Source organism: Sander vitreus, chromosome 6 (genome assembly GCF_031162955.1).
Source record: "Sander vitreus isolate 19-12246 chromosome 6, sanVit1, whole genome shotgun sequence".
NCBI classification, from domain to species: Eukaryota; Metazoa; Chordata; class Actinopteri; order Perciformes; family Percidae; genus Sander; species Sander vitreus.
Window position 1 is genome coordinate 4,350,238 of NC_135860.1, and position 26,165 is coordinate 4,376,402.

General features: G+C 41.9%; 1 protein-coding gene across 9 annotated transcripts in view; it reads right to left on the reverse strand.

Annotated features, from left to right (window-relative positions):
- Window positions 1-25,504, reverse strand: part of cspg5a (chondroitin sulfate proteoglycan 5a) — a 59,971-nt gene extending 34,467 nt beyond the window's left edge. For 6 of the 9 annotated variants that reach the window (XM_078252147.1, XM_078252148.1, XM_078252146.1 and 3 more), the window contains exons 1-2: window positions 24,938-25,503; window positions 5,033-6,023 (exon numbers count right to left, since the gene is read on the reverse strand). In XM_078252147.1, the coding sequence (XP_078108273.1) occupies window positions 5,033-6,023; window positions 24,938-25,034 (1,088 nt within the window). In that variant the 5' untranslated portion in view covers window positions 25,035-25,503. Of the gene's footprint in view, window positions 1-5,032; window positions 6,024-24,937 lie in introns of all 9 variants that reach the window. The other 3 variants (XM_078252145.1, XM_078252143.1, XM_078252142.1) reach the window with 1 other exon arrangement.
- Window positions 25,505-26,165: the final 661 nt, after the last annotated feature.

Consider the following 26,165-nt stretch of genomic DNA (forward strand, 5'->3'; position numbering starts at 1 on the left):
AAGGGTCATGTGTTTTACTGCAGAGAGCAAAAGGGACTTTTCATCCCGCTGTAATTGAATTGACTTCATGTGTGAAGCTGCTCCAGTTCAGCTGCACGCAAAACACACGCAAACACATCTACAGTACACACATATGAACTGACAGTTTCACACACAACACACACACACTAAATCACGTGTGTAATCAGACACACAATCATGCCTACACGCACACGCAAACACAACACACACACACACAACAAACAGATTAAGTCACGTGTGTAATCAGGCACACAATCATGCCTACAGGCACACACAACAAACACACACACACACACACACACACACACAGACTAAGTCACGTGTGTAATCAGACACACAATCATGCCTGCCTGCCTGCCTGCACACACACACACACACACACACACACACACACACACACACACACAAACATATTGGTTCTCATCTGTGCCAACACTTCATTGACCCATATTGCACTTTTGCCCAACAGACAAATGCCTCTCAGTCTCTCTCCAGCCCTCGCCTGACTCACTCTCAGGAGATTCATCATTGCTACTATCTGCTGACCGAGGCTCAAAATCTGCCCTAAATATCTGGATCATGTTGTCCGCTTAGCAAGTTTTCTTTTCAACATCGCTGTGTGAGCCTTGCTCCATTTCCCTCTCAGTCAATAACACTTGTAGTATTTTGATTTGACACAGAAAAGTGATGATTTCTTTCTGCTCTCTGCTCAGTCACTGATCATTTTAAATAGTCAGGGCAATTATTCTCTAAATAAACAGGATGTACAGACTGCTATGAAGGTAGGGAGACACCATATTTTCAAAGCTTATTGCAAGTTGAGTACTCGCTACTGCTGTGCATTCTACCTGGATGTTTTGGGAGGGCAAAGCATTCCTTTTTTAAAATGATCGCAATGACTAAAAAGAGAAGAGTCTAATCTGTTGACAGATATATAACGTGTATATATTGATGTAACTTTTATAGTTTTAGCAGTGTGACAAAGTGCGTCTACATAGTGCGTCCAGTGTGCAGAACAGTGGGTGGAAAAAGCTAAAAGACAAAAACTACAATAAACTGTGTTCCTTTTGTTACTTGCTAAATTAAAGCTGGTAGAAAAGCTTCTTCCTGTGTTTGTGCTGTAAAGTATTTCAAAGAAGAAACGTAAAATTATGAATCCTCTCTGCAAATATCTTGTTTATTTATGCTAATTATACTTATGTCTCATAGTTAAATTGTGGTAAATGATGTGTTGATATTATACTTCCCCATGCAGCGTGCAACTTACTCACTATAGTTAGTTAGTTAGTAAGTTATATTTTTTTTCTGTGTCATGCCAAACATTTTGGCCCATCCCACATGGGATTAAAAGACACCACAAACTTACTTATTTAACAAACGTCTTCCTGTCGCATACAAATCATTCGGAGAAATACATGAATACAAATATATACATATACATATATGTACACACACACACACACACACACACACACACATTACATACAAACAACAAATCCTCATCTACAGTTCATCTCGATAAAGAGCTTTTTTCCTCTTCTCCCAAGCTTTCTTAAGATAACTGGCTAATTTATATGTTTCATATATACTATATGTGAAAGTTAAGCACAAACTCTTTTTAATGTTGTTCAAATATTCTCTAATTTTCACTGACATCATGATGCAACTGCAGACTTTGGACATGGAGGGGGGTGAAAGGTCGGCTGGGATCTGGGCTGGGCTGTCGAGATGTTTTCAGAGACACTCAGCATCTTAAATTCTTTGTTTTAGTTCAGATTGGAATGTGTTTGGTATTTCTGTGTGTGTGTGTGTGTGTGTGTGTGTGTGTGTGTGTGTGTGTGTGTGTGTAGCTGATGGCAGGGTGATATTTTATCTCCATCATCTCCATCGCCACTGCGCATACATTTTCATGTTAATCCTTGCAGCTGTTCACTAATTGGAAGTCTCTTCTCATTGTGGGAAATGTAATATAAAAAATCACTACCATTCTGAAATGTGAAACCTATGTTTAGGTGATTGAAAAATGCACAAGAAATCAGCCTCAGATCTGAAATTGTGAGATCTCATCAGTCTGTGAAATTCACTGTATTCCAGGTGTTTTTATTTGCATAAAGCATTTTGTGCATTTTGTGCAGCCCTTTTCCCTAAACCTTTTTATGTTGTCAGACACTTAGAATATTAATCTGAGCCTGTCAGTGGCAAAACGAGCACTTTTGTGAAGGTAAATACAGGCTGGACTGGCTGGAATTGCCCTATTAACTTACATTGTAGCTTGTTTTACCACTTGCTGACTGCAGCGATCTTGCTTAATACTGGACCAATTTCAAAGATTGTTGTTCCCATCAGTCACACAAAAACATAGGAAAATAGGGTCCAGGTTTAAAAAAGTGGTATTTACCCTGTAAGTACATTTAATATCAGAAAATTATTTTTTATCCTCTGTCTGAGAATAAACTGCCCCACAAAAGAGGAATGGTTCCCAGACAGGAGTTGATATGCATTTTAAATAAACTGTGTGAACTTATTGTCCCGTTAGCGACTGGGCTTCCTCGGAGAGCAATGTTTTGTGCCGTTAATAGCTCTTTATTGCATAATATGATGTATAATCCTGACAACTAAATGCCTAGGGGGGAGTAAACAGCTCAGTACAGAGTAAAAATTAAAGACGGTCTCAGATCTATTGTGACTATCACTGGTGCTGTATATCCCCGGCTTGGTAGCGCGTTAGCTCGCCAGCCACACCAACTGGCTCTACGAGTAGAACCCATGTCATCAAGCACCACCAATTCTTTGATGAATTTCACTGTTTCACTTTCTGGTGTGACTAAACATTAACCGTGTTAAACCGCATATCATATGTTGCTTAAAGTGTACATATATAGGGTGGATTTAACAATTTCAAGGGAATATGAGAGGGAACCGAAACAGAGGATCAGGGAGGGGAAGATGTTTCGAGGGTAAAGAAATGTAGATGTAATCAATTTTCATCTAAAAAGGCAGACAGGGAGTGATTCTGCATGACTGCAGCTTCTAAACGCAGGTTTGGTATTGATCCCTTCATATTCCATTTAATATATACTACAAACAACATTATTTCTGCGATAATACACTTTTTGAAATCAGAAAAGCAATCGGACGAAGCACACAGCATCCTTCCCCCATCTGCAGCAGCTTTACTCCTTCAACCCGGCATACTGATGTGATGTGATATGTGTTCTTTTAAACTCAAGTGTAGCTTTTCTCATCACAGATCGGGATGTTTTGATCCGCAGATGCACTGTGATTGTTGACTTTCAGATGCAATGCCAGAGGACTCATATTGAGCTGGAACTACTCTGTGGCTTACACCATATTTTCATAAATGATTATCTTAATCTGTTTGACTTTTGACCTGCACCTAGATTCAGCACAGCTGTAACCCTATTGCATCAAGTATTGTGGGAAGCCATTACTGCAGTTTGTGGCTAATGCCTGGAGGGCAGGTCATATAATAATGAGACAGAGTGTTCATCAATAGGCAGGGAGTCAGCAGAAGGGGAAAATATGAAAACAATATCATTTTGAGTTTGTCTGTGTTTACAAAAACGCTGCATCTCAGTTTCTGTGCTTATGTGTTTGCCACTACTATAATGTGCGTTTGTGTGTGTCTGTGTGCAGTTTGCATGACAAAGGAAAACCAAATCTCACAAAACAAAAGCGAATCTGAGCACACAGCCTGGCAGAAGAACATATCCTCGTAAAACTCCCGTTAAAAAGAGCAACAACACGTTGCTTTCTATTCTGCACTGAGCTTTTCCACATGTTTCTGACCAGCAGAGCACAACACTAGAATAACTCTATAAATCTAGAGTTTCATGAAGGCTTGTATATTAGATGACACAACACTTTATATTACATACTGGGGTCTGATTGCTCTTTGGAACCTATTGTGGATGCTGCAGAGTATTTATCATTGATTATGCATGCGAATAAATGACTCTGATGAAGCAGCTGCAACACTTTGGTTTTTAGATTTTTTGTTTGTAAAATGTACATTTTACAACAAGGATGGCTGTATTTTATTTTATTCCTTTCATTCACAGTCTTAAGGCAAAGTTACCACATGTCTTAGGTGGTATTTCCAGGGTGTGTATTAGGTTACTCATAATTTAGTATATAAGCTGTATTATGCATTTACTATGACACAAAAACTGTTTTACGCAATGTGAAATTTTGTTTTTAAGAAAAGTTATGATGCCAGGATGTCCACAGTTTAAAGGATAGGTAAAGATAGAAGAGAGTGTCAGTGTTCCAGCAATATAAGAACAATGTCGACGGTTGTATTAATAGCGTAAAACCATCCCGCAAAAAGCCAATTTTCAAATTTAGTCACTTTTCATTCTTTTTTGTTTTGGCACTACATTTCCCATCATGCTTTGGGTGATGTAAACAGGTAGTGTAATGTTGCCATGGAGTAAGTAAGTAAGTAAGCTGTGAGCTACCATTGTTTTATGATTAATGCCTACCATACACTAGAAGACTCTGAAAAGACTTTGAAAAGACTAAAGTATGACACCATTTCACATCTAAAGGCAATCTGTCATAATGTAGAGTTATTTAGTTTTTAGTCACAGGATCACATGATTTTGCTAACAAGCCTTAAAGGTGCTGTGGGTGGGATTGTGAAGATCCAGGATTTAGCCAAAGAATTTGAACATCGACAACTTCTCAGTCCCTTCCCCTTTTCTGCTAAAGCCCAAATGGTCTCCTAAGCCCCTCCCCCCACAAGGGAGAATGAATGCATGTGCCTGAGCAGTGATTGACACGCAGTTAGACACCCCCCCTGGCCCTGATTGGTGCATCTGAACAGGGAGCGGTGGATTTTTGCAAATCGCACTACAGGCTGTAGGTGGTGCCGGAGGAGCTGGATTATTTTTTTAATTACCTGCTTCATGTAGTTCTACTGGAACATAGGGTCTGGTTTTATGAATGCACTGTGCAGTGTATTCTTTGTGTTTGTGTTGCGTCGTACCTGCAGAAGACTCCCATGCCCTCCAGCAGGTAACACTGTCCCCCGTTGAAGCAGTAGTTGGGCTGCATGTCGCAGGGCGAGCGGCAACTTCCGTTCACCATCTGGTAGCCCACACGGCATCCACCCATCCCGTCTGACCCGTCCACCGGTGAGGCCGCTGGAGGAGCCGCCGCAGGGACGTTTGGTACTGGAGCTCCCACGCCAGGATATACGGCCCCAGGGACGAAGGAGCCAGACACTGACACTCGGGATTTGAGGCGGAGGTCTTCGTCGCTCTCGTAGGTGTCGGTCGTGGTGCTGTAGGTGTACTCATCAGCAGTGGGGGACACGCCATCCTCGTAGGGGGTGAGGTAGTCGTAGTTGTCCGGCATCGCCCAGGAGGTTGGGTCGCCTCCCTGCAGCTCATGGGCCAGTGATGATGGAGATGGCGGGGCCAGGTCGAGGCCGCGTCCACGAGAGGAGGGGTCGAAGAAGTCCACATGGAGGACGTCAGGGTTGGAGGGAATGGTGGGCTTGGTGGGGGCCGAAGGCTGGGCGGTGGTGGTGGTGAAGAGGTGATCCAGGTCAAACACGGCTGTGTCCTTGGCGTGGATCCAAGGCGGGTCGGTGTTTGGCAGACGCTCCTCATCCTCCTCCTCCTTCTCCTCCTCCTCCTCGCTTTCCACGATGTCCTGTCCACGTGGGTTGCTAGGCAGCAGGTGCTCCGTCTCAGCCGAATCAGGGCTGATCTGGGGCGGGGCTGCCACGCTCACTTCTTCCAACGCAGGGACCAACGTTTCAGCAAACATGCCGCTGCTCTGCTCGTCTTCCTCACCGGCACGGGGGATCCGGCCCGCCCTCGGGGTCACAGTGTCTGGACTGGCCGAGCTGCTCATCCCGGTTACTGCAAGGACGGCCTCGTTGACCTTAACAGGCCCCTCCTCCTCGCTGAGCAGGGAGGTAACATTGGCCGCACTGTACAGCTCAGTGGCATTGGTCCCAACAGCATTCCCTACAAACAAACACAAGAATGTTTCTTAGTACAAATATGACAACAGAAAAAGTGTCCTGAGCTTTCAAAGGGAAATGATTGCTTTGTAATTTACAGGGGCGGAGCGAGCGAATGGCTTCTAGGGCTCCAGCCCTGAATGATTTCTCAAAACCCATCCTACACCCATGCTAAAGTTGACTAAAAAGAGGAATGAAAAAATCATCTTTTGGGAATTGATCTTAATGCCTTAATTAAAAAAATGAGGAAAAATCCAACCTTTAAGGACACCAATTTTGTTTGTGAATGAATAATGTATCGTAAATAAATAAATGTTCTTCCTTAAAATACAGGGGGCATAAGTAAGTACACCCCTATGTTAAATTCCCATAGAGGCAGGCAGATTTTTATTTTTAAAGGCCAGTTATTATTATCAATTTGCAAAAGAGGATTTTTTTTATTCCTCTTTTTAGTCAACTTTAGCATGGGTGTCCTAATTTCTTCACATAAGTGTATGTATGTAACTGAAATTGGACAGTTATTGCCTTTCTTTAGGTGGCAGGAGTGAAAACCCTCAACATTTGTTCACTGTTGTTCTGGTTTCAGAATGATAAAAACAGCAAGATACAAAATAGTGACAAAAAGGTTGACAAACGCTACAAACATCAAAAAAAATGTTGTAAAAAGTAAAACAGTGTCAAAAAACGACAACAATTAGATTTTTTTTTCCAAGTGATAAAGAGATTTTTAGGCATTCTTTAATGAAATGGCTTAAAAAAATTTGCAAATAGCTGCCATAAATGGAGCAGGCCCCAGGGCCCAGGCCCAAGCACCCCCCCCCCCCAGAGGTTTGAGCTGAGCCTCAAATGTTTACAAGTCTGGCTTCGTCCCTGGTCATTTATTTCCCCACACCTTAAAATCTAGATCTGTACTCTAAACCATGAAGGTGTGTTAGCATTGTAAACCTTTCACCAAGCCTCGCGGATTGATTGTAAGATCCTGTACGGCTGCGTGAAAGCCTCCACTATCACCCAAAACACAAAGATGCTTTTCCTCTCAGGCGCAGAGAGAAGAAGAGAAACACAGCGGTGAGAAAACTTCAGCAAACTGAATGAGGTGAAAATGGTTTCACTTGGCAAAGCAGACCAAAGTTTGTATCGATCAGCTCAGGAAAAACGTCTAGCTCTCAAATGGGCTTTAGTTACTGCAGTGTAGGGCTCATTAAGGAGATAGTTGGGAAGCAGCTGCTTTAATTTAAAGCATCAACATTGTCAAAAAGCAACTCTGACAGTTTGTATCAATAAAATAGACAGAAATAAACTTGAAAAGATATAAAATATCCATGAGATTAAAAAGAAAACAGTATGACATTATGTTTGTTGTGAATGCTACTGTATGTCCTTAATGGGGCACCACAGATGATTAATATCAATTTGGAAATGCACTTCAAGTCTGGAGCCAGCAGTAGAAAGAAAATGCTGATCCCACACAAACCAGCGTGACATCAGAAGATGCAGCAACCATTACTATGAAAAATTCAACAATCGAGGGGTTGAAAATAAACTGGTGGGAACAGAACGGTAAAAACAGCACCATCCTTTTCAGTTCCCAAAAGTAAAGACATTTCAATTCATCTCAGTGGTACAAATTGAATGCTTATTCACTGATTTAAGACCCCCTAAAAAAAGGGCCTTAAATCAGATCACAGGAGCTAAAAAAAAAAAATGGGAATATTAGCAAATATTTACAATAATAATGGAAAAATGCACTGGTCTTTTGGATGCATCGTCTGCTCTTCACCTTGTTCAGTTCACTCTTTCCAAAGACAGTTTCCAGCCCACACGGCACACAGTGACATCACAAAGTCTTTCTGCGTTAAGTGATGGACAAAGGCGGCTCAAGGAGTCTGGCATTGAACCTGACGGGTGAAACATAATTAAAAGGAGACGTGATTGGCTGTGTACTTATCCTCCGGTCTATTACTTCATCCGAGGGCGGCTGGTTGAGTCATGCAAAAAGCTGCTTTACGACCGCTCCCCCTTTGGATTAAAGGAATAATACACTAATGTACTTGAATGGCGAGGAGCCGGGATTATGGATTATGGGGTTGGAGAGAGAAGGATTTGGGAGACTTTGGGGGAGCCCTGTAGGGGGGGAGGTGAAGATCTTGAGGAGACGCACACAAGACAGCGTCTCGACAATTGTACGAAATCTGTAAATATGTGAGGATGCCACAGGAGACAGTTTTTCTGAGGGAGAGACTAGCCTGAGCTGAAATAAACCTTACAATAACACCAGTGATGTTTGTATCCACTTAAAGCAAATTAAACCAACATGATTTGGTGAGATTTATCTTTTCATTAAAAGTTTCTGTAAAAGTATATGTAGCCACAGCCTGAGCTTATGACACAGATATCCAGCCTGGTTCCAGACCTCTGAATCGCTGAATCTCCAAAAACATGTTCAGCAATAAAGAGGTCTGGTGATGTGTTCAATAGCTGCACCACAGTTACAGTTAGTATATGAGGCAACAGGTATGACATAAAATCTTTAAGCTTAAGTGTTGGCAGCAACATTTGGATTCAGCCACTACAAGCCAAAAGAAAACTGTGCTGTTTGTTGGAGTGGAAACCTTGCTCACTCGGATCAAACTGTCACTGTCACTATGGGTTTTGGAGTGCATCTATAGACCTTTCGGGTACTTCCTATTTAGCCAACACATTCTCACTCCCATCGTGTAAAATACGGATGCTTGGTCAGGCGCCTTTGGTGTTGTTATTGACGCTAAAAGTCTCGTGATCACCCACTGTGAATAAATGCGTGTACTCATGGTCGTATAAGCAGCTTTGGTAAACAGCCTCCACCAAATGGCGTATATGAGGATATCTGTGAGGATCCTTGGTGACAGAAGATAAGCTCCGACCCTCTGGGATTTTAATCCTAAATGTCTACCAAACTCTCAGTGAGTCTCCATTTACATTATGACCTCCACCAAAGTTTTATGACTTACATGACGTGATGTCTGATTTGGAAGCAGACAGTCAAAAATAAGGTGCACACCCTCAGATAGTAACAGGCCAACAATCTAATATAAATAAACTGCAGCAGAACAACCAGGCCACTTTTACACAATCTTCATGGTCAACTTTACTTAGATTAACATATGCAATGTCTTAATGGGCTTACCAAATAAATAATCGGTAACTAAACTTGATAGCCCTTTTTATGTTCGTATATACTGAACTGTAATTCATTAATTATTGAATTCAAAAATTACATATTTCTGGCATCAAAAGAATTTTTTTAAGTTGAAGAAGTGATTTAGAGAGATCCTTTTGCATGACTCATCTGCTAAGATAATGAAGCTTAAAGGGGAACTACGCCCATTTTCAAAAATTCATGCACGTTATTTCCATGGTCTAAGATAGTCCATAAATATTGGTTAATGAGCTGCTCTCTTTATAGCCAAACACTAGAGTGCTAAAACTCTAAAGTTTGTGTTTGTGATGATCAAGTATAAAGTGTGTAACTGCTCCATAGGCAAATTAATTGGGAAATATGTATGTATCGATGATACTGTGAGCAGTATCATCGATAACATGCATTTTCTGTTTCAGAACTGAAAACACTACCGTAGATAAATATCTAATTTGGGTAGGAAAAAGAAAACAAACAGTCTCCCAGTCCTTGTCTATGGAGCAGCTCCAGACTTTATACAGTACTTGATGACATCACCCGTTGGAGACTTCTCTGTTTTTTGGCTTTGGGAGAGAGAAACTCATGTTCACAAATATTGATTGAGCTTTCCTTGGCAATGGAAATGCCATGTTGGAAACATGGTGGTGTTCCCTTTTAAGAAACAATTTTACACACGTTCACAGATGTTTCAGTTGAATTGAAACATTAAGTAGTTAAAGAAAATCAGAGAGTCCACCAGGAATTTCTTGAGTTTTAGCTGGAGAGAACAATAACGATAGTTATTAAGAAGACGAAAAAGGATTTATATATATAAAAAAAAAAAAGGAGTAAGAGTCCTTTTCCAGATGAGTAACTTCAAACTCAATCTAACATGTGATTTAATGGCAGTGTGGTCTATTGAGAGTAATACAGATAGGGCCAATTGGTCTCTTTACTTCTGTGATGGAATCTTTGGCCATTTTCTGACTTATTAGATAGAAACAGGTGATGAGGGGATAAGAGAAAAGGATTTCTGTGATTGTTAAAAAAAACTTTGTTGAAAAGAACAAACCCTCCGTCTTTGATTCTCACATGAAAACCTGAATCACAACACAATTATCCCAGAAACATTGTGGCATGTGCAATACTCACATGACTGAAATAAACTAATGCATAGAGACCGTACATAGAGTCTGCACAGGAGATACTGTCCCAGATTCTATTTTCCATTTTAAAGAAATAAATTCAGATTTTCAGTGCAATAACTCATATCATTTAATACAACATCTCTGCTGCTGCACGGCGATTTAATCTGGGGTGGAAAAGTCTGCCTGTCATTCTCTAAGCATCTACTGTCAAAGTACCCTTGAGCAAGGTTTTTTCTCTAGCAGCTGCTGCTCCTCTTGCCAGTAAAGACAGCCATGTAATTGAATTGTGTTAATATATGAATATAAAGCAGAACAGCGCTGATAGAGAGCACGCCTGCAAAGAAAAATGTTGAAACTGATCAATAGATGTTCCTTATGAATGCATGCATGTTACGGTTTCATCCACACCTTGCTGTCATCGTTAGGCATGAGGCTGTCACTTTAGCCACGAGGCGCTTGACAGGTGGACGGCTTCAGTTTATTGAAGCTTTTTTTTCTGGTGCAGCAGCCTGGCGAGCTGCATCTTTGAAGGCCGGGGTCGTTCTGGGGCTAATCCTTCCAGCACTCCCACAATCCACTGCTGTTTAACACATCAACTGAGCAGCCCAGGATAATATGCCAAAACAACGCTCACACACACACATAAAAACAGGGCTTTTCTGTAAGCATTTTACACGCACCGAATGTTTGATGCTCACCAGGAAATTAGGATTTCAGACAGGGAATGTCCGCCTCTCTCTCAAGCGCATAGAAGCAATCACCCTCGCCTTTGTTAGCTTTATCGCTCGCATGTGTTTTCACAACCGCACACTCACAAACACACCTGACAGCAATACACTGATTAAGTGACAGTTTGTCCGGATGAGCGCAGTGTTTAGGTGAATCTCCTGGGGGAAACCGGTCAGCCTTCAACACCGGCTCCTCCTCCTGCTGCTGCAACAAGCCTGATGAATACAAACCGCACAAACTGGAAAACAGTAATGGCTGCCGCACAACCAGAGAGAACGACAGGGGGTGTTGAGGAGAGATGGTAACGAAGGAACGGAGAAAGTGACACATCATGACAGAGAGGAGAGAGAAAGCCAGGAAGAAGATCGCCGAAGAAAAACTGAAGCAGGATGTGACAAAGTGAGGGATGGAGAGAAATGGTGAAAAGAGTGACACAGAGGACGGGAGATGCTTTCATGGTCCAGGAAAGACTTTTGGACTTTTTACTCCCACTCTACCAGTCTAGAGATCCTTAATCCTCTCTCTGTACTGTCTACTATCAGTGGCCTCAAATCTCACACTGGAGCATTAGATTACATAGTGCTCCTGGTACAGTACAAGGACACTTTCTGAGGGCCACTAAATGACGCTTGTGCCAGTTCAATGCGACAATCTAGAATTTGTCTTTAAATATTGGTCTTTAAATGTACTGTATCTGTTTAGGTGATTGGATATTTGTGTGTGATCTAGAGGTGTCCAGGACACGAATGCAACAACATCTTTAACACCGGATCCTCGAGGTGAATCATGTGTACTGAATCATCATTGAGTATGTATAAATGCACACCAATATTCCACTATTATTCAGAATATGACAATATATATTGATACAGGTCATGTAAACAGCATATTCCGGTTGGATATTCCGAATAAGGCCTTTTTCCAAATATAGCATTTTCCGATTAAGACATATTTATATTATATAAATATAGATATTACAGTATTATTCAGGTTTTAGAGGCATTCATTGGACATGTACTGTATACAGCGCATTCGGAATATGCGTCTCAATCGGGGGTTTTACTGCAGTTTACGGCCTCTTGCCTGTTTACAGCTTATGGTCAGCTCTGTGCGTTGCTATGGTTGCTGTACACAGACCAACCAGCCAACAGTTTGCAAGGCTGCAGACCAGATAAGAAGGAGAAACACAGCTACTTTTAAACATCATCAAAAACTTGGATAACAACAGGTTTTTGGATATGTGCACACATACAGAAACAAAGTACAAGTACAAAAGTGTCAGCTTCAAAAGTGTCAGTACTCATTATGCAGAATGACCCATTTCAAAATCGAATATTATAGTATTACTGATGCAACAATGCATTCATTACTTTAATGTTGCAGCTGGTAGAGATGGAGCTCATTTTAACAACTCTATATCCTGCTGGGTAGTTTATTAACCTATAATGTTACATCACAATGTATTTGTTGAATAACTGCAAAAGCATGATTTAGGCCTATATTTTAAATAAGAATCTAAATCTGCAGAGTAACTAACTAAAGTTGTCAGATAAATGGAGTGGTGTAGAAGTATAAAACATCCAGCACTTGTCATCTTATTTCCATACAGGCTGTTCAAAGTCATGATTTCTGTGTAATCACCCTCAGGTTATTGACAAGACTATTTCCCATTGCTTCATTTTTGCCAATTTTGGATAACTAGAGGTGGAGTCTGGGTGGACTGGGTGGACTGGGTGGACTGGGTGGAAAACAGGAAACCAACACAGTGGAGAATGAGTCACCTGTCAGTCAAACAACCTTCAGACTCACCAGCAAGACTCCCATTACAAGAAGTTTGGCATCTTCCAGTCCCTTAAAAACTGGGAAAGCTGGAGTGTTTTCAAGTCACCATCTATCTGTGATTAGAGCAACTACATTTATACAACACACAATTTATAATGGTGAATCACATTTACGTGGAGTACACGTTACCTAATATGGGTTCAACACTGAAGCTTTTTTTTGCATCTAGCTCTCAACCTTGATCTTCATCTGGGTCATTGCATGCTCGCGACATGACTCTAAAGATGTCAAAGTCACTTCCACCACTTTGGTCCAGACTGAAATATCTCAATAATTATTTGATGGATTTGCTGTGAAATGTTGGACAGACATTGTGGCATAAGGAGGAATCTTTATGACTTTGGTGATCCCCTGACTTCTCTCTTCTACTGCCACCGAAACAATATTAAAAGAGACACATATGTGCAGGAACACACATTCACACATGAGGTGGTCTGCTGGAGGAGACCACATTGGTGTCACGCTGCCAGAATCCTCACTGTGCATCTCTGCACTGAGCTCCAATTAAGTGGAGATGTCTCCTTTTCACGGCCTCATTAGCCTAATTGGATTAACGAGGAGGAAGCTTTTGATGGACAGCTGGTTTAGGAGCAGCGTGGCGGCTCTGTGGAAGCTTGAGAAAGTAAATTCTGCATCACACCGGTACACAACAGCTAGATCTGATGTCCCATACTAGCGTCCTAAAATGTTGTATTTTATCTGTTTTTAGATTTTGTATAGTTTTCAGCTGCTCTTTAATGCTCTGAAATGTGCTATACGAATAACGCTGCCTTGCCTTGATGCATATATGACAACTATAAGGTGAAAAAAAGGAAATGATAAATTTAAGGAGATGAAACTATAACTGGTTTACCACATTTTGAAAGACTATCTGTCAGATTTGTCCTGAAATCTCAGTGTGCTACGAGGCCTATTGACTCACTTAGGATTGGTTTGATCTGCATGATTGGGGTCTGGGGACGATTTCTTTTATGAATCAGTATTAACTATATAAAGCCAGATCAATTTTGGATCTTTTCTTAGTTTGTTCCAGGTGCACTGGCTGTCAAACACTGCTAATTGCTATGTTATGCACAGTAAAGTGCTGCTGATGGTTGATAAACCACATATGAACTTAAGTGGGGCTGTAATTAATGATTAGTTGCGTTATAGATTCAACTGGTGGTCATTTTCTCGATTAATCATTTTATCTATAAAAAGGTCAGAAAACTGTGTAATATGTCCATCACAGTTAAGGTGATGTCATCTAATGTCTTGTTTTGTCCAGCTAAAACACTCCAAAACTCAAAGATATTTAATCTACAAAAATATAAAATAGAGAAACAGCAGATCATCACTCTTGTCCGATTGGCATTTTTGCTTGAAAATGTATTTAAACGACCAATCGATTAGAGTAGCTGGATATTCTGTTTAGTCAATTCTGACTTAACTATTGTTTTCATGTTGAATGGAATCCGAAACTAAGCTAAACTTAAACAAAATAACAACCGTGGACTCAATGAAAGACCAAATGAGGCCGATTGTTTAAAGGGCATTTAAAGTGCAAGCCTTGTTAAACCAACTATGACCAGCATCTTTTACCCTATTAGAGCCGCAGACCGAGCAGACTAGACTGTCAGGATCGGGGTCGGGTCGAGTCAGGATGAGTCGGGTCAGGGTTTCAGTCACAGTCTGGGTGCAGATACAGACCAAATGAGGTCCAAATGAGACAAAACAGATGAAATAAAAGAGTCTTTGTTTGTTTCCCTCCCACTTAACATGAGATAAACAAACAGTATTACATAAGTAGATTCCTCAAATGTCTGTGAGTTTGTCTATATTTGTGTGTGTGTGTGTGTGTGTGTGTGTGTGTGTGTGTGTGTGTGTGTGTGTGTGTGTGTGTGTGTGTGAGTGTGTGTAGGTGTGTATGGGTGTGTATGGGTGTGTTGTGTGTGTGTGGTCCCTTTGCCAGTATAACTCATTGGTAATTGGGGTGGCTTCCAACTCCCTGGTAAAGGGTGTGGATGGTCATAACGAGAAGAGTTTGGCTCGTCTTCTTGTATGTGTGTGTGTGTGTGTGTGTGTGTGTGTGTGTGTGTGTGTGTGTGTGTGTGTGTGTGTGTGTGTGTGTGTATGTGTTTTTGGGGGGATGTCGCCTCAAGGCCAAGTGCTGTTAGCCTGCGCTGGCGAGCCGCCGACCCTCAAGACTCGCCTTTTGTTTAACCCAGATCAGTTTGGAGAGGGGAAGCCACTAAAACCACCCACAGTCCCAGGGTACTCTGATAGGCAGTGACAGACTGTAAAGAGGAACCTGAACGGTCATGACAGTTAGGGCCCGCCAGCCAGCTTGCTGACCCAGACTGGAGAGAGGAAAGGTTGGACCGTGAATTGCAAATAAACAAAAGCTTACAGGCTCCCTTAGAAAGAATATTGAGGTTCTATCTCATAGGAGTTGGTGGTTAAATCTCCATGAATATGATTTAATTTAGCAGATTACATAACCTGTATATTCTCATCATACCTCACATTTTCTACTAATTATTCAAATGCAAATTACTCACTATGTAATAAGCACACCAGTTCTTAGAAAAATATTAACTGAAACTAATGACTTCAAGTCAGGATTTGAGGGTGTAACATTTGACAATTAGCAAGTAACTAAAGAAAAAAGGCAAAGTGGTGCTAGTTTTCAATATTATAATCCATTATAAAGTGCTGTGCTGCTTTGTCAGGTGTATTGAGAAAGGTCAGAGATAAAAATAAATAAATAAATAAATAAATCAAAAAAAAGGTGACAACGAGGGGGGGCCAAAGTGCATACGTATTTCCTGGTCTCCTGGTGAGATCTATTTATAAGCCCCTTTGGGTTTTTAATCCCACTAGCACAAACCTTTTTTTAATCTTTTTGTGTCTGTAAACTAAAAACATTTGTTGGCTTTTGTGGCAATTAATCAGTCAGTGAAAAAACACTACCGTGGTCAAACTTGTGCAAAAAAAGAATCGTTAATATTAGGGCTTAAAAGGATTCCTCGTAACTGTTAGTAATAAGTCATTTGATTACTAAATATTCTTTGTCTCGAAGCTTCATTTAATCCATATACCTATTTACAGCCCACTATGTTTCGCACAGATGACTATTACTTTCACACAATGTGCTTATGGGCTGTGCACCATAGTCTGACAGGTGATGTGAAGAAGATAGCGTAGAATGCAAAATGGAGGATGAGAGAGTAAATAGCAATGTGCAATTAATAAAGGTTCAGTTGATACGTCACCATGACAGAAACCAGTAAAGGGCCCGAATATTGAGGAAACTAGGCATCAGCGATTATTGTTGGTTCAGGTTTCTCTGCTTATTAAACCAAAAAACTGACTTTGGTGTGACAGTTTCCTGTATTTCTTGCAGTGTGTGGACATTAAACACATTTAATTAACGTTAAAAATAGCCACATGCACTGAGCGGACCGAAGAAGCCGAGTGAATGGAGGAGAGTGAGCGAGTGCCTCTTCTAATTGATTTTAGCTTAAAAAAAACGAACCAAGAGAACCACACACACACACTCCTCTCTTTACTCGTTCCCACACTCAGTCGCTAATGAATAAGGCATGAGGCGTTTTAATCTTTACTCAGCGCTGCTCATTAATATCGATATGAGGAGGAAATGCGCAGTCTGCATTCGACTCTAATTGAAAACCTCTGCATCGATTTTACACCAGTCACTCTCTCTCTCTTCCTTCTTTCATTCATCTGTTTCACTTTCTTGTCCTCCCTGTCTTGTCATCTCCTTGCCTCCTCTTCATCTCACCCTTGTTATCTCATAAATTCAATCCCTCCCTCCTCTATTTTCCCGGTCAAAAAAATCCTTCCTCATCTTCTCTTTTTCTCTGAGCATTTTGGTCTCTGCTTCTCGCCTCCTCTCTGTGTTTTCGCTCTCTTTTTTTCCCGCTCATCCCATCACATAAATCCTTTCACTTCTGACTCCACAGGTGGTGGGATGGAGGAAGGATGCGTTGCCATGGAAACGCTCTCTGCCTCGCTAGAGCTGATACAGCTCTGCAAAACCCGACAAGATCTGCATCTGCACACATTACAACACACACACACACACACACACACACACACACACACACACACACACACACAAGGACGTATTTATCTTTGAAGAACTGTGTTTTTATGAGGATGAAAAATGTGATGCTGTGGGTGTGTGCGGACACGTGTGCATGCATACTGTATGTATGGATCTACATTTACACAGCCTCTTTTTTTCTTCCCTCGTGACCTGATTTTTAACGGTCAGTCAATTAGCATTCTCACACACACACATACAGATTTTTAAGTGTCTGACATACAGAATATGTTGATATAAAATGGGTCACCCAAAAAAAGAGAAATGTAACGCCACACACTTTCTGACAATCTTTCCTTCATAGTGTTGGGGCAACAATCGTGTTCACAGTTAAAAGAAACCAACATTGGCTGTCGGCAGGGAAAAGGGACGCTATTCTGCGCTATTGTGCGGGTCTGAACATAAACTCATCACACGAGAGAAAACATCAAACACACGGACCACATAAATCCTCCTCTCTAATTATCTGTCTTTCTGCTGAACCTTGTTTTGTTGCCATGACAGGTGTGTGTGTGTGTGTGTTCACATTAGCGTGTGATGGGCGGACTGAATGCTAATACGACAGTCTGCAGTAGAAGAAAAGGGCTGGGAAGGAATGAGGACCGTGCACGGCCAGACGGAGAGGAGAGGGGAGCTTGGGCACGAGCATGAACTCAATGACTCGCTTTACCAAGGACACACCGATACACAGACAGTGTAGCACCTACAAACCACACGCACAAACACACACTCGCACATTTATGGCATGTAGGCCGTAGAAAACAGCCATACTGTAAACACATACTCACAGGGAGACAGGTGCAAGCCTACGCACAAACAAAAAGATGTGCTCCTATTCCATCTTCCATAATGTTTTCACCCTGTCTCTCCCACACCGCTGACATGAACACACACAAACATGTAAATTACTGTTCAAGGGCACCCAGAGTTTAAGAACAACGCTAACTCAGCACTGCTAAAAAAACACACATATACTTTACAATAATTGTTTTGTCTTTGAGCAGGAGGGGCAGAAGCAGCCCGTCACTATCAGACAGCTCATTAAACTTTGGCGGGCGTTCGAGGACTTTCTCCACCTGCTGCAAAAACTTCTAGCCGACCACAGCCGAGGACGGCGGCAGTGGCACGAACAACTGTCACACCTGCATGTCAGAGCGGCAGCGAAAAACACCTGGAAGCTGACAAGGACGACGAGAACACCGGCACAAAGGCACACTTACTTCTTGGATGACACTGTGCTTTAAAGGTGCAGTAGGTAAGCCTAATAAAACTAACTTTCTGTCATATTTGCTGAAACTGACCCTATGTTCCAGTAGAACTACATGAAGCAGGTCATTAAAAAAAAAACATCTGGCTCCTCTGGTACCACGTACAGCCTGTAGTGCGATTTGCAAAAATCCACCGCTCCCTGTTCAGATGCACCATTCAGGACCGGGGGGGGGGGTCTAACTGCGTGTTAATCACCGCTCAGGCACACGCATTCATTCTCCCTTGTGGGGGGAGGGGCTTAGGAGACCGTTTTGGGCTTTAGTGGAAAGGGGGGAGGGACTGAGAAGTTGTCAATGTTAACATTTTTTGGCTAAGTCCTGGATCTTCACAATCCTACCTACAGCACCTTTAAGTGTGTTTCATTTTTGCGAAGTTTTTAGTACATAAAAATGATAATAGAGCATAGCGGCATAAACAGCCTTGTTCAGCGTTCACACCCTGAATTTCAATATAAAATTGCCATCTAAAATATGGCTTTTAGATGAGTGCATTGGACATATCTTCATTTTTTTATTTTTTTATTTATTTATTTATTTATTTTTTTACTTTTTACTGATTTTCAGATTATTTCTATGCTAAGGATAAGCAGTTCCCCCAAGGAATATATTCATGTCCAGGTTGAAAAGCCTCAAAAACAGCACAATGAGTAAGAACAGCTTCAGGGTACAGTGAGCTGTAGCCGTTAGTCTACTGTAGATAGTTTCTGTTCATCCTGCGGACCACAATGGAAACATATCCTCAGTGACTGTGACTACTGCCGTGCAGAGTTGTGAAATCATCAAATAAAATCAATCAATTCATTAAGGGCACAGGCTCTTCGTTATTATTGATGACACAAAGCTTACTATACAATCAGTGAGTTAGTATGCCACAATAGATTGGGTCATAATGGGACAATTAAATCTCCCACTGAAACGCAGGACAATTAGATTTCTTTTTTATAGGTAACAGCTGTTTGAAGGAGGAAGAAATTGACTAGCTCCATGATACATGAAAACGTTTAAATTAAAGAGGCAGAGTCAACGACTAAAGAGACATTTGACTGCAGGTTTTCTGTCGCTGTTGTGTGCGAAAATCATCAGGTGGAGACCGCTCTGACTGGCTGCAGTGCTTTTATGTAATAATGATGCACGCCGAGTAAAACTGCTGAGCTATAGCTTAACGTTCTGTCAATAAATCCTGCTCTTCTCTGTTATCATATCAAACTATCTAACTATAAATCCAGGAACCTCTGTTCGTGTGTCTCCCGCATGAGCAGTACAGCAGTGGGGGTGCAGAGTTGCTACAGGCTAAGGCCACTCATTGATTGCGGTTCAACGGAGAGCCCAAGCACGTCTTCACAGTGGGCCACCAGTGACGTGCAAAAAAGTGATCGTCCGCCAAAAAGTGATTGCTGTCTACCCTACATGCAAATTATGAAATTAATCGTACACAAACACAGGGACGCCCAGGCTCTTGGGCTCACCAGCACCTTGTTTTGTTGCTGGTTGCCCACATTTCTCTGGCCTTTTGCACACTGTAGACGGCTAGACGGGAAAAAAAGGGGACACGCTGAATCTTTAGGTGAGCTACAGTCGAGCTGCCCTTGTGAAGAAAAACACTGGAAAACAAGCCATCAGCCTGTTCTGAACAGGGCACACCCTCCAAATGCGCACTGCACTGGTATTACAAATTAGGAAAACCAAACTGCCCATTGTTACTTTGTTGTATGAGGACATTTGCATCTCAGAGGAATTCTGAAATGCACACACACACACACACACACACACACACACACACACACACACACACACACACACACACACACACACACACACACACACACACACACACACACACACACGCACACACACACACACACACACACACACACACACACACACACACACACACACACACACACACACACTTGAAGCCAGCAGCTGGCTGGGTCAAGTCTGTGGCTATATCATGTTGGCCTGCAGGCAGATCCAGGTGGGAGGATATTACAAATGAGATTAGGATAACAAACAGGTTTATCTGGGATGAGAGCTCAGTAATAGCCTGCACCGATCCCAATTTAGTGCTGTGAGAAAAGTTTCTGTCCCTCTACTTTAAAGACGCCTTCTACCACGATGATTAGGGCTGCAAGCAAAGATGATTTTCATTATTGATTACTTTTTAATCAGTTTAATCTAAGAAAGGCAAAAAAGTATGACAAATTGCTTGTTTTGTCTGACTTATGGCCAAAAAAACTAATTTACTGAATTTATAATGATGAGAAACAGAGGAAAGAGTCATCACTGTTAAAAAGCTGAAAAAGGTCTTTAATTATTTTTATTTTATTTATTTATTTTTTGGACTAATGATATTCATTACAATTGTTGTCTTATTGTTTGTTTGTAATGTACAGAGGACTCCTTGGAAGAAAATTAAATAAAAGTTAAGTAAAGGCAATACTTTAAAAGTTAGGGAATGACTCTGGTTATGGTTACATATAAAAAAATTTTTTTAAAAAGCAGTAAAATGAACTGCAGGTCTGTGGCAGAAAACTTGGGTATGAAAGTCAGATGTGTCAGACCTCCGTACTTTCCACTGAATGTAAATTATGGAGGTGAAGAATCATCCAATATGAATGTCAAAAAAAAAACTAAACAAACCTAAAAGTAACAAAAATAATTTAAACATGTCTTCTAACAGATCCTAACAGTCCCAAGTGTGTACCGAGTTATCAGACTGAAACTTCTGACTCAAGACTGACAAAACTGACATCCCTGCAGTCTTTCCTTTTGCTGCCACTTTGCTAAGATAATAGCACGTTACTGCTAATGACTTTTCTTAACTGGACCCATTATGGCTTCAGCCGTTTGACATGTGTTGTAGCTTGATGAATCGTCAGCGAACCGTCCTGGCTCCTCTGGACGTCCGTCACTCAGTCTCTTGGAAGCACCAAAAATCTAACATACACAAACTACGGTCACTTTCTCTGCTTTCTGTTGAACGTGTCGAGAACGATTTTAAGAAATCATGAGTACTGACGCAGACTCTTTGAAGTTGCACTCTTCAGATTTGCTTTCCACATAAAATAGTCTTACATTTCTCACCTGATAGTTACTGGTTTTATTGTTTTTAATTTCCTTTTAATATGCTTGTTTTATGTGTTGGTTTTATTGCTTATCTGTTTTTAATGTGCTATATGTGCTGGTATTACTGTAAAGTGTCTTTGAGTACCATGTAAAGCGCTATATAAATAAAATGTATTATTATTATTATTATTATTATTATTATCTTCCTTCTTGGATTTAAATATGGAATCAAAACACAGATGTTTGCACACAGCCAACAGTGAAACGTGTACATCTGTTGAAAATCAAACACAGTACGCTGTGCATGAAATCATTATGCAGAAATAATGAATACACCAGTACGAATAATGATATCATCTATGAATTAGAGCTGGTAATGATGGACTACACCCATTGCCAGTGGGTTACACAACACACACACACACACACACACACACACACACACACACACACACACACACACACACACACACACACACACACACACACACACACACACACACACACACACTGGGCGTACAGCCAACAGACTTGGTAAGACATTTCAGCCTGTGCCGAAATCCAACCAGCATTTTGAGCCTTAACGAAATTCAAAGTGTGAACACATTATGGCCGCGATATGAACGCGTTATTCTGCCAGCCGGTGTCCGTGGATGTGTGTGGTTTCCATGGCAACAGAGAAGATGCAGAGGAGAGACTGCAAAGCCATTGTTCACCAATAACCAGAGCTGTAGATGGCACAAATCTTTATGTTTGGTAATCTATTTTTTTGTAGCTTTTTCCTTCCGCACACTGCAGTAAAGAAAGCTAGATTGGGTTAGTGGAGTCATGGAAAGGGGGGGGGGGATTTGGCTCGAAGATGAACCCATTGCACATCAAAGATAATCTGCCGGCAAGCAGATATGTGTCAGCAGGCCATGAGAAAGGAGGAGGAAGATGAAGGGAGACGGGCACAGAAGAGGCTGTACATCCATTGGGTTTTAGTGCTGAAACCATTAGTCCGTCAATCACCTATCTAACAGCTTAATCATGTATGGGGGGAGGGGAGGATGGGAGAGACGGCGGCATACCATCTGTATTAAATACACAGGAGAAGGAGGATTGCAAATGGCCACCGGAGAAAAAAAAGCTGTCAGGAAATGACCGGCGGTATTCTGGTCGGCTGTTGTCAGTTCGGGGCAGTTGGCCTTGGTTGTCTGAGCATCATTCACAGATGTGGGGCAAGCTGCTGCCTCCACACTCCACCGGTGAAGCGAGAAGATGTGTGCGTATGTGTGTGTGTGTGTGTGAAGGGGATGGAGGAGGAGGCTTAGCCCAAGGTGGTTTTAAGGCGTCTGCACCAGATCTGTCAATCTCTTTTTGTTAAATATTCACCTGAGTTCCAGGGGACACAGACTCCCTGCTGCAGCGCTGATGAAAAGTGACAAAAACATTTCTGTCTTCTCCCGAATTTCAAAGCCAGACCATAAAGGCGGCTCGTTCGGAATACGATCTCGTATTTTACGAAAATAGTTCACCAAAATGTGTTTCTGAAAACATTTTAAGCAAGAAATAGGCCATACAGTTGCTGAATCTGTCTTCATTTCAGATCGACAAGATTTTCGTCAGATTTTGAGAGGCGTTCGTCACGCTCATCTCGCTCATCATTTCCAGTAATTGGTCATTGAGTCCGACTGGCCACTGGCTGATTCAACAAGTCAAATCGGCCCAAATGAACCGACCTCGCAGACTGTCCGATGGCCGATAATCAGGTTGGTGTGTCAGCGCCTTAAGCTAAGCTAAGTGCCTACTTGCTGTAGCTTCATATTTAACCTACAGACATTAGAGTGGTAGCCTATCAATCCTATCATTAAACTCTCAGATGTTACTATTGCTTTCAGGCGATCAAGACAAATGATCTATACAATGCACTTATATGCGTGTGCATTATACTGCCTGGACAAGCTTTAAAAACTGGTCTGATGCCCTCATATATTTCTATTCATTCCCTAATTAAGGCATTAGGGGTGAAACTGGGGAATAAATGCACTTGCCCCTTTAAAAAGTCAAAAGGAAACCTCATATCATTAAACTTGCAGGGAAAACTGAAGCAAAGGCTGATGACTGAAAGGGCATAAATTGGTCAGTGTGCTAAATCATTTTGGCTCACATTTGGCTAAGATTTGCAGCTGACAGGGAACATTGCTCTTGCGGGGTTTTTTTTTTCCTCCTTTAAAAACCTTCCAGACGGATTTTTGCACTTCAAATAAAACCCACACAATAACAATATCATTTTATGAATGTCAGCCACTGCAATGAAAAGAATCAACCAGATTATATTGGATTATAACGCCAGACTGATTTCATCTCGTGCATGCTCCTGCATTATTAATCTGACAGTAATGTACGCAATGAATCTCAGACAAAGAGACAGAGAGAGAAAGAAAGCCTTCGTGTCTTTTTTTAATGTTTACTTTGGTGTTTTTTTTCTTCTTCTTCTTCTTCTTCCCTCTCGGTGTATCAGAATGTCCGTCCAGATCCCGTCATGAATTATTCATAAAGCCCCCCGGCCCTAATCCTCGCCTTTGTGTAGCTGTAGTGCCAGTGCGCCTCCGGGGATCTGGGTTACTGCATCGGCTGGACGCTGTCACTGCCACACATCTCTGTAATTTCTCCTATAATATTCCTACAGTGGCTTTTAATGCACCTGCATAGTGTTTCATTTAGTGACCTGATTTAGCTGTGATTGCCTTCTATGATAATGTCTTATCGGTGTTTCTTGGTGTGTGGAGGGAGTTAAATGGCATTTTCAAACCCCCCCCCCCATTTTGTACATATTGTATGTGTAGCCTATATGTATACTCAGCATTGAGCTCATGTTCACCTTATTGTATGTTCACATCTTAATATATCCCTATAATAGTAGCCCTTCTATAGATTTACAATGTGGGACAATCCATTTTTCAATTAATGTCCTAATATTCGATCTTGCAGTGTGTCTATGGTGTCCAGTTGGTTTATATTGACCTCATTGTTACCCCCTCATGTGTCTCTATGATATCCATTAGGGCTCAGATTGTCTACTTGTGCCTTTATTGTGACCTAATTTCGGGTTTTGTCTCTTGTGACATCTCTAAAATATTCCTGCAGGGACACAGTGTTCAATAATGACTTAATCATGACATGTGTGCCCCCTAGGCATCGATATAAGATTCCTATGCAATTTGAAAAATCTTACGATAATCCTACAGCATGGTATGAAGGCGATATTTGCTTTACTAAGCATACACAAATGTGTAGGCTATTTTTCACCTAAGCCTATATTTGAGGACTTTGCAGCAACTGGAAAATGTCAAGACCAATATAATGTGCAGAAAAATGTCATCAAATTTGTACCAACCAATAGTCTACCAATACCAGTTGACTGTGCAGTGCTTCTTAACCTACAATCCGAGCCTCACTGACCTCCTTTCTGGCTGCCCTGTGGGAGTGTGTTTAGGTACCCTGGATCCACAGAGAGAGGACGGGCTGCTGCAGCAGCACAACACACAAATATTGAGCAAAATAAAAGTGCAACGTTTTTGCATGATTAAAGTGCACATGTGGAGGACAGTTTCTTACCGTGGACAGCCAGCGGGATCAAGTACAGTGCCAGGACGCACGACAGCAGCGTTAGTCTCCAGCATCCCGTGCAAAAGCTCGCCTCCTTCCCCTGCATCCTTGCCGTGCAATGATAGAATAATATTATCGGACGAAAAAAGAATAGTGATAATAGAGTTCAAAAAATGTTGCAAAAAGTAATCCGGGTGTGTTGATTTGCGTGCAGTCTAGACTCCAGCCAGGCTGCGTTTCTCCTCCATAGCCGCTTGGTCTCCGCTGGATCCGTCGCTGTTTCACACGCTCGGCTCAGTTAAAGCACACTGAGGTTGGTTACGGCTCCATTGCCACAGAACGGCGGTCGGAGACGGCGAGGGTGGAGTGGTGGTGGTGGAGGCGGGGGGGGGGGGGGGGGGGGGGGCGTGTGGGGCGCAGACGCACGCCGTGGCTCGGCTCGGCTTGGTTGGGCTCGGAACAGATCGGTGCTTTGGGCACTTTGTGGCTGAGAGGCAAACAAACGCACGGCGGAGGACAGCGCGCTCGGCAGCCTTCTCATCATCTGGGGAGAAGAAAAGAGGGTTGTTGATGCCCCTATCCCCCACCACCCCCCCTCTTCATACCTCCCCCTTACCTCCTACCCCCTTTTCCTAAGACGCTTCCCTACTCCCCCTCTCTCCATCCTTCCCTTTTCTAAAACTTTTTCCTACATTTTCGTCCTCCATAGCGTACACATCTTTCCTCTTCCCCAGACTTTTTCATCCTCTTCCTTCTTCATCCCCACTTTCTAAATCTTCCATGACTTTTTCTTTTTTAACCTCCTTGTATTCTTTCCAGATGTGTTTCCCTTCCCTTCCTCCTGTCACAATGCCATATCCTTTCCCTCGGTTTCCTCTTTTGCCATTTTCCTTTCTGTTTTCATACTTTGTCGTCCTCCAAAGCACCCATGTTTCTCCTCCCTCTTTTCCAGAAGCATTTCTCCTCCTCTTCTCCTTCCATTTTCTTACACAAAACGTTTTGTCCTGTCTCCTGCCCCTATCTAAGATGTTCTCATTCATCAAATTTGTCCCCACTTTCCATCCTTTCCTTTCCTGCAAACTGTTCCCCCTCTAACTGTTCCATTCCTCCACTTCCAAAGGTACTTTCCTCCCCCTCCTCTCTCCATCCTTTCACGTCTTCATCTTCCATGACTTTTTGAACCCCCCTTTCCAATTTCTTAATTCCAGGAAGTGTTTTACCCCCTCTCCTGCATTTT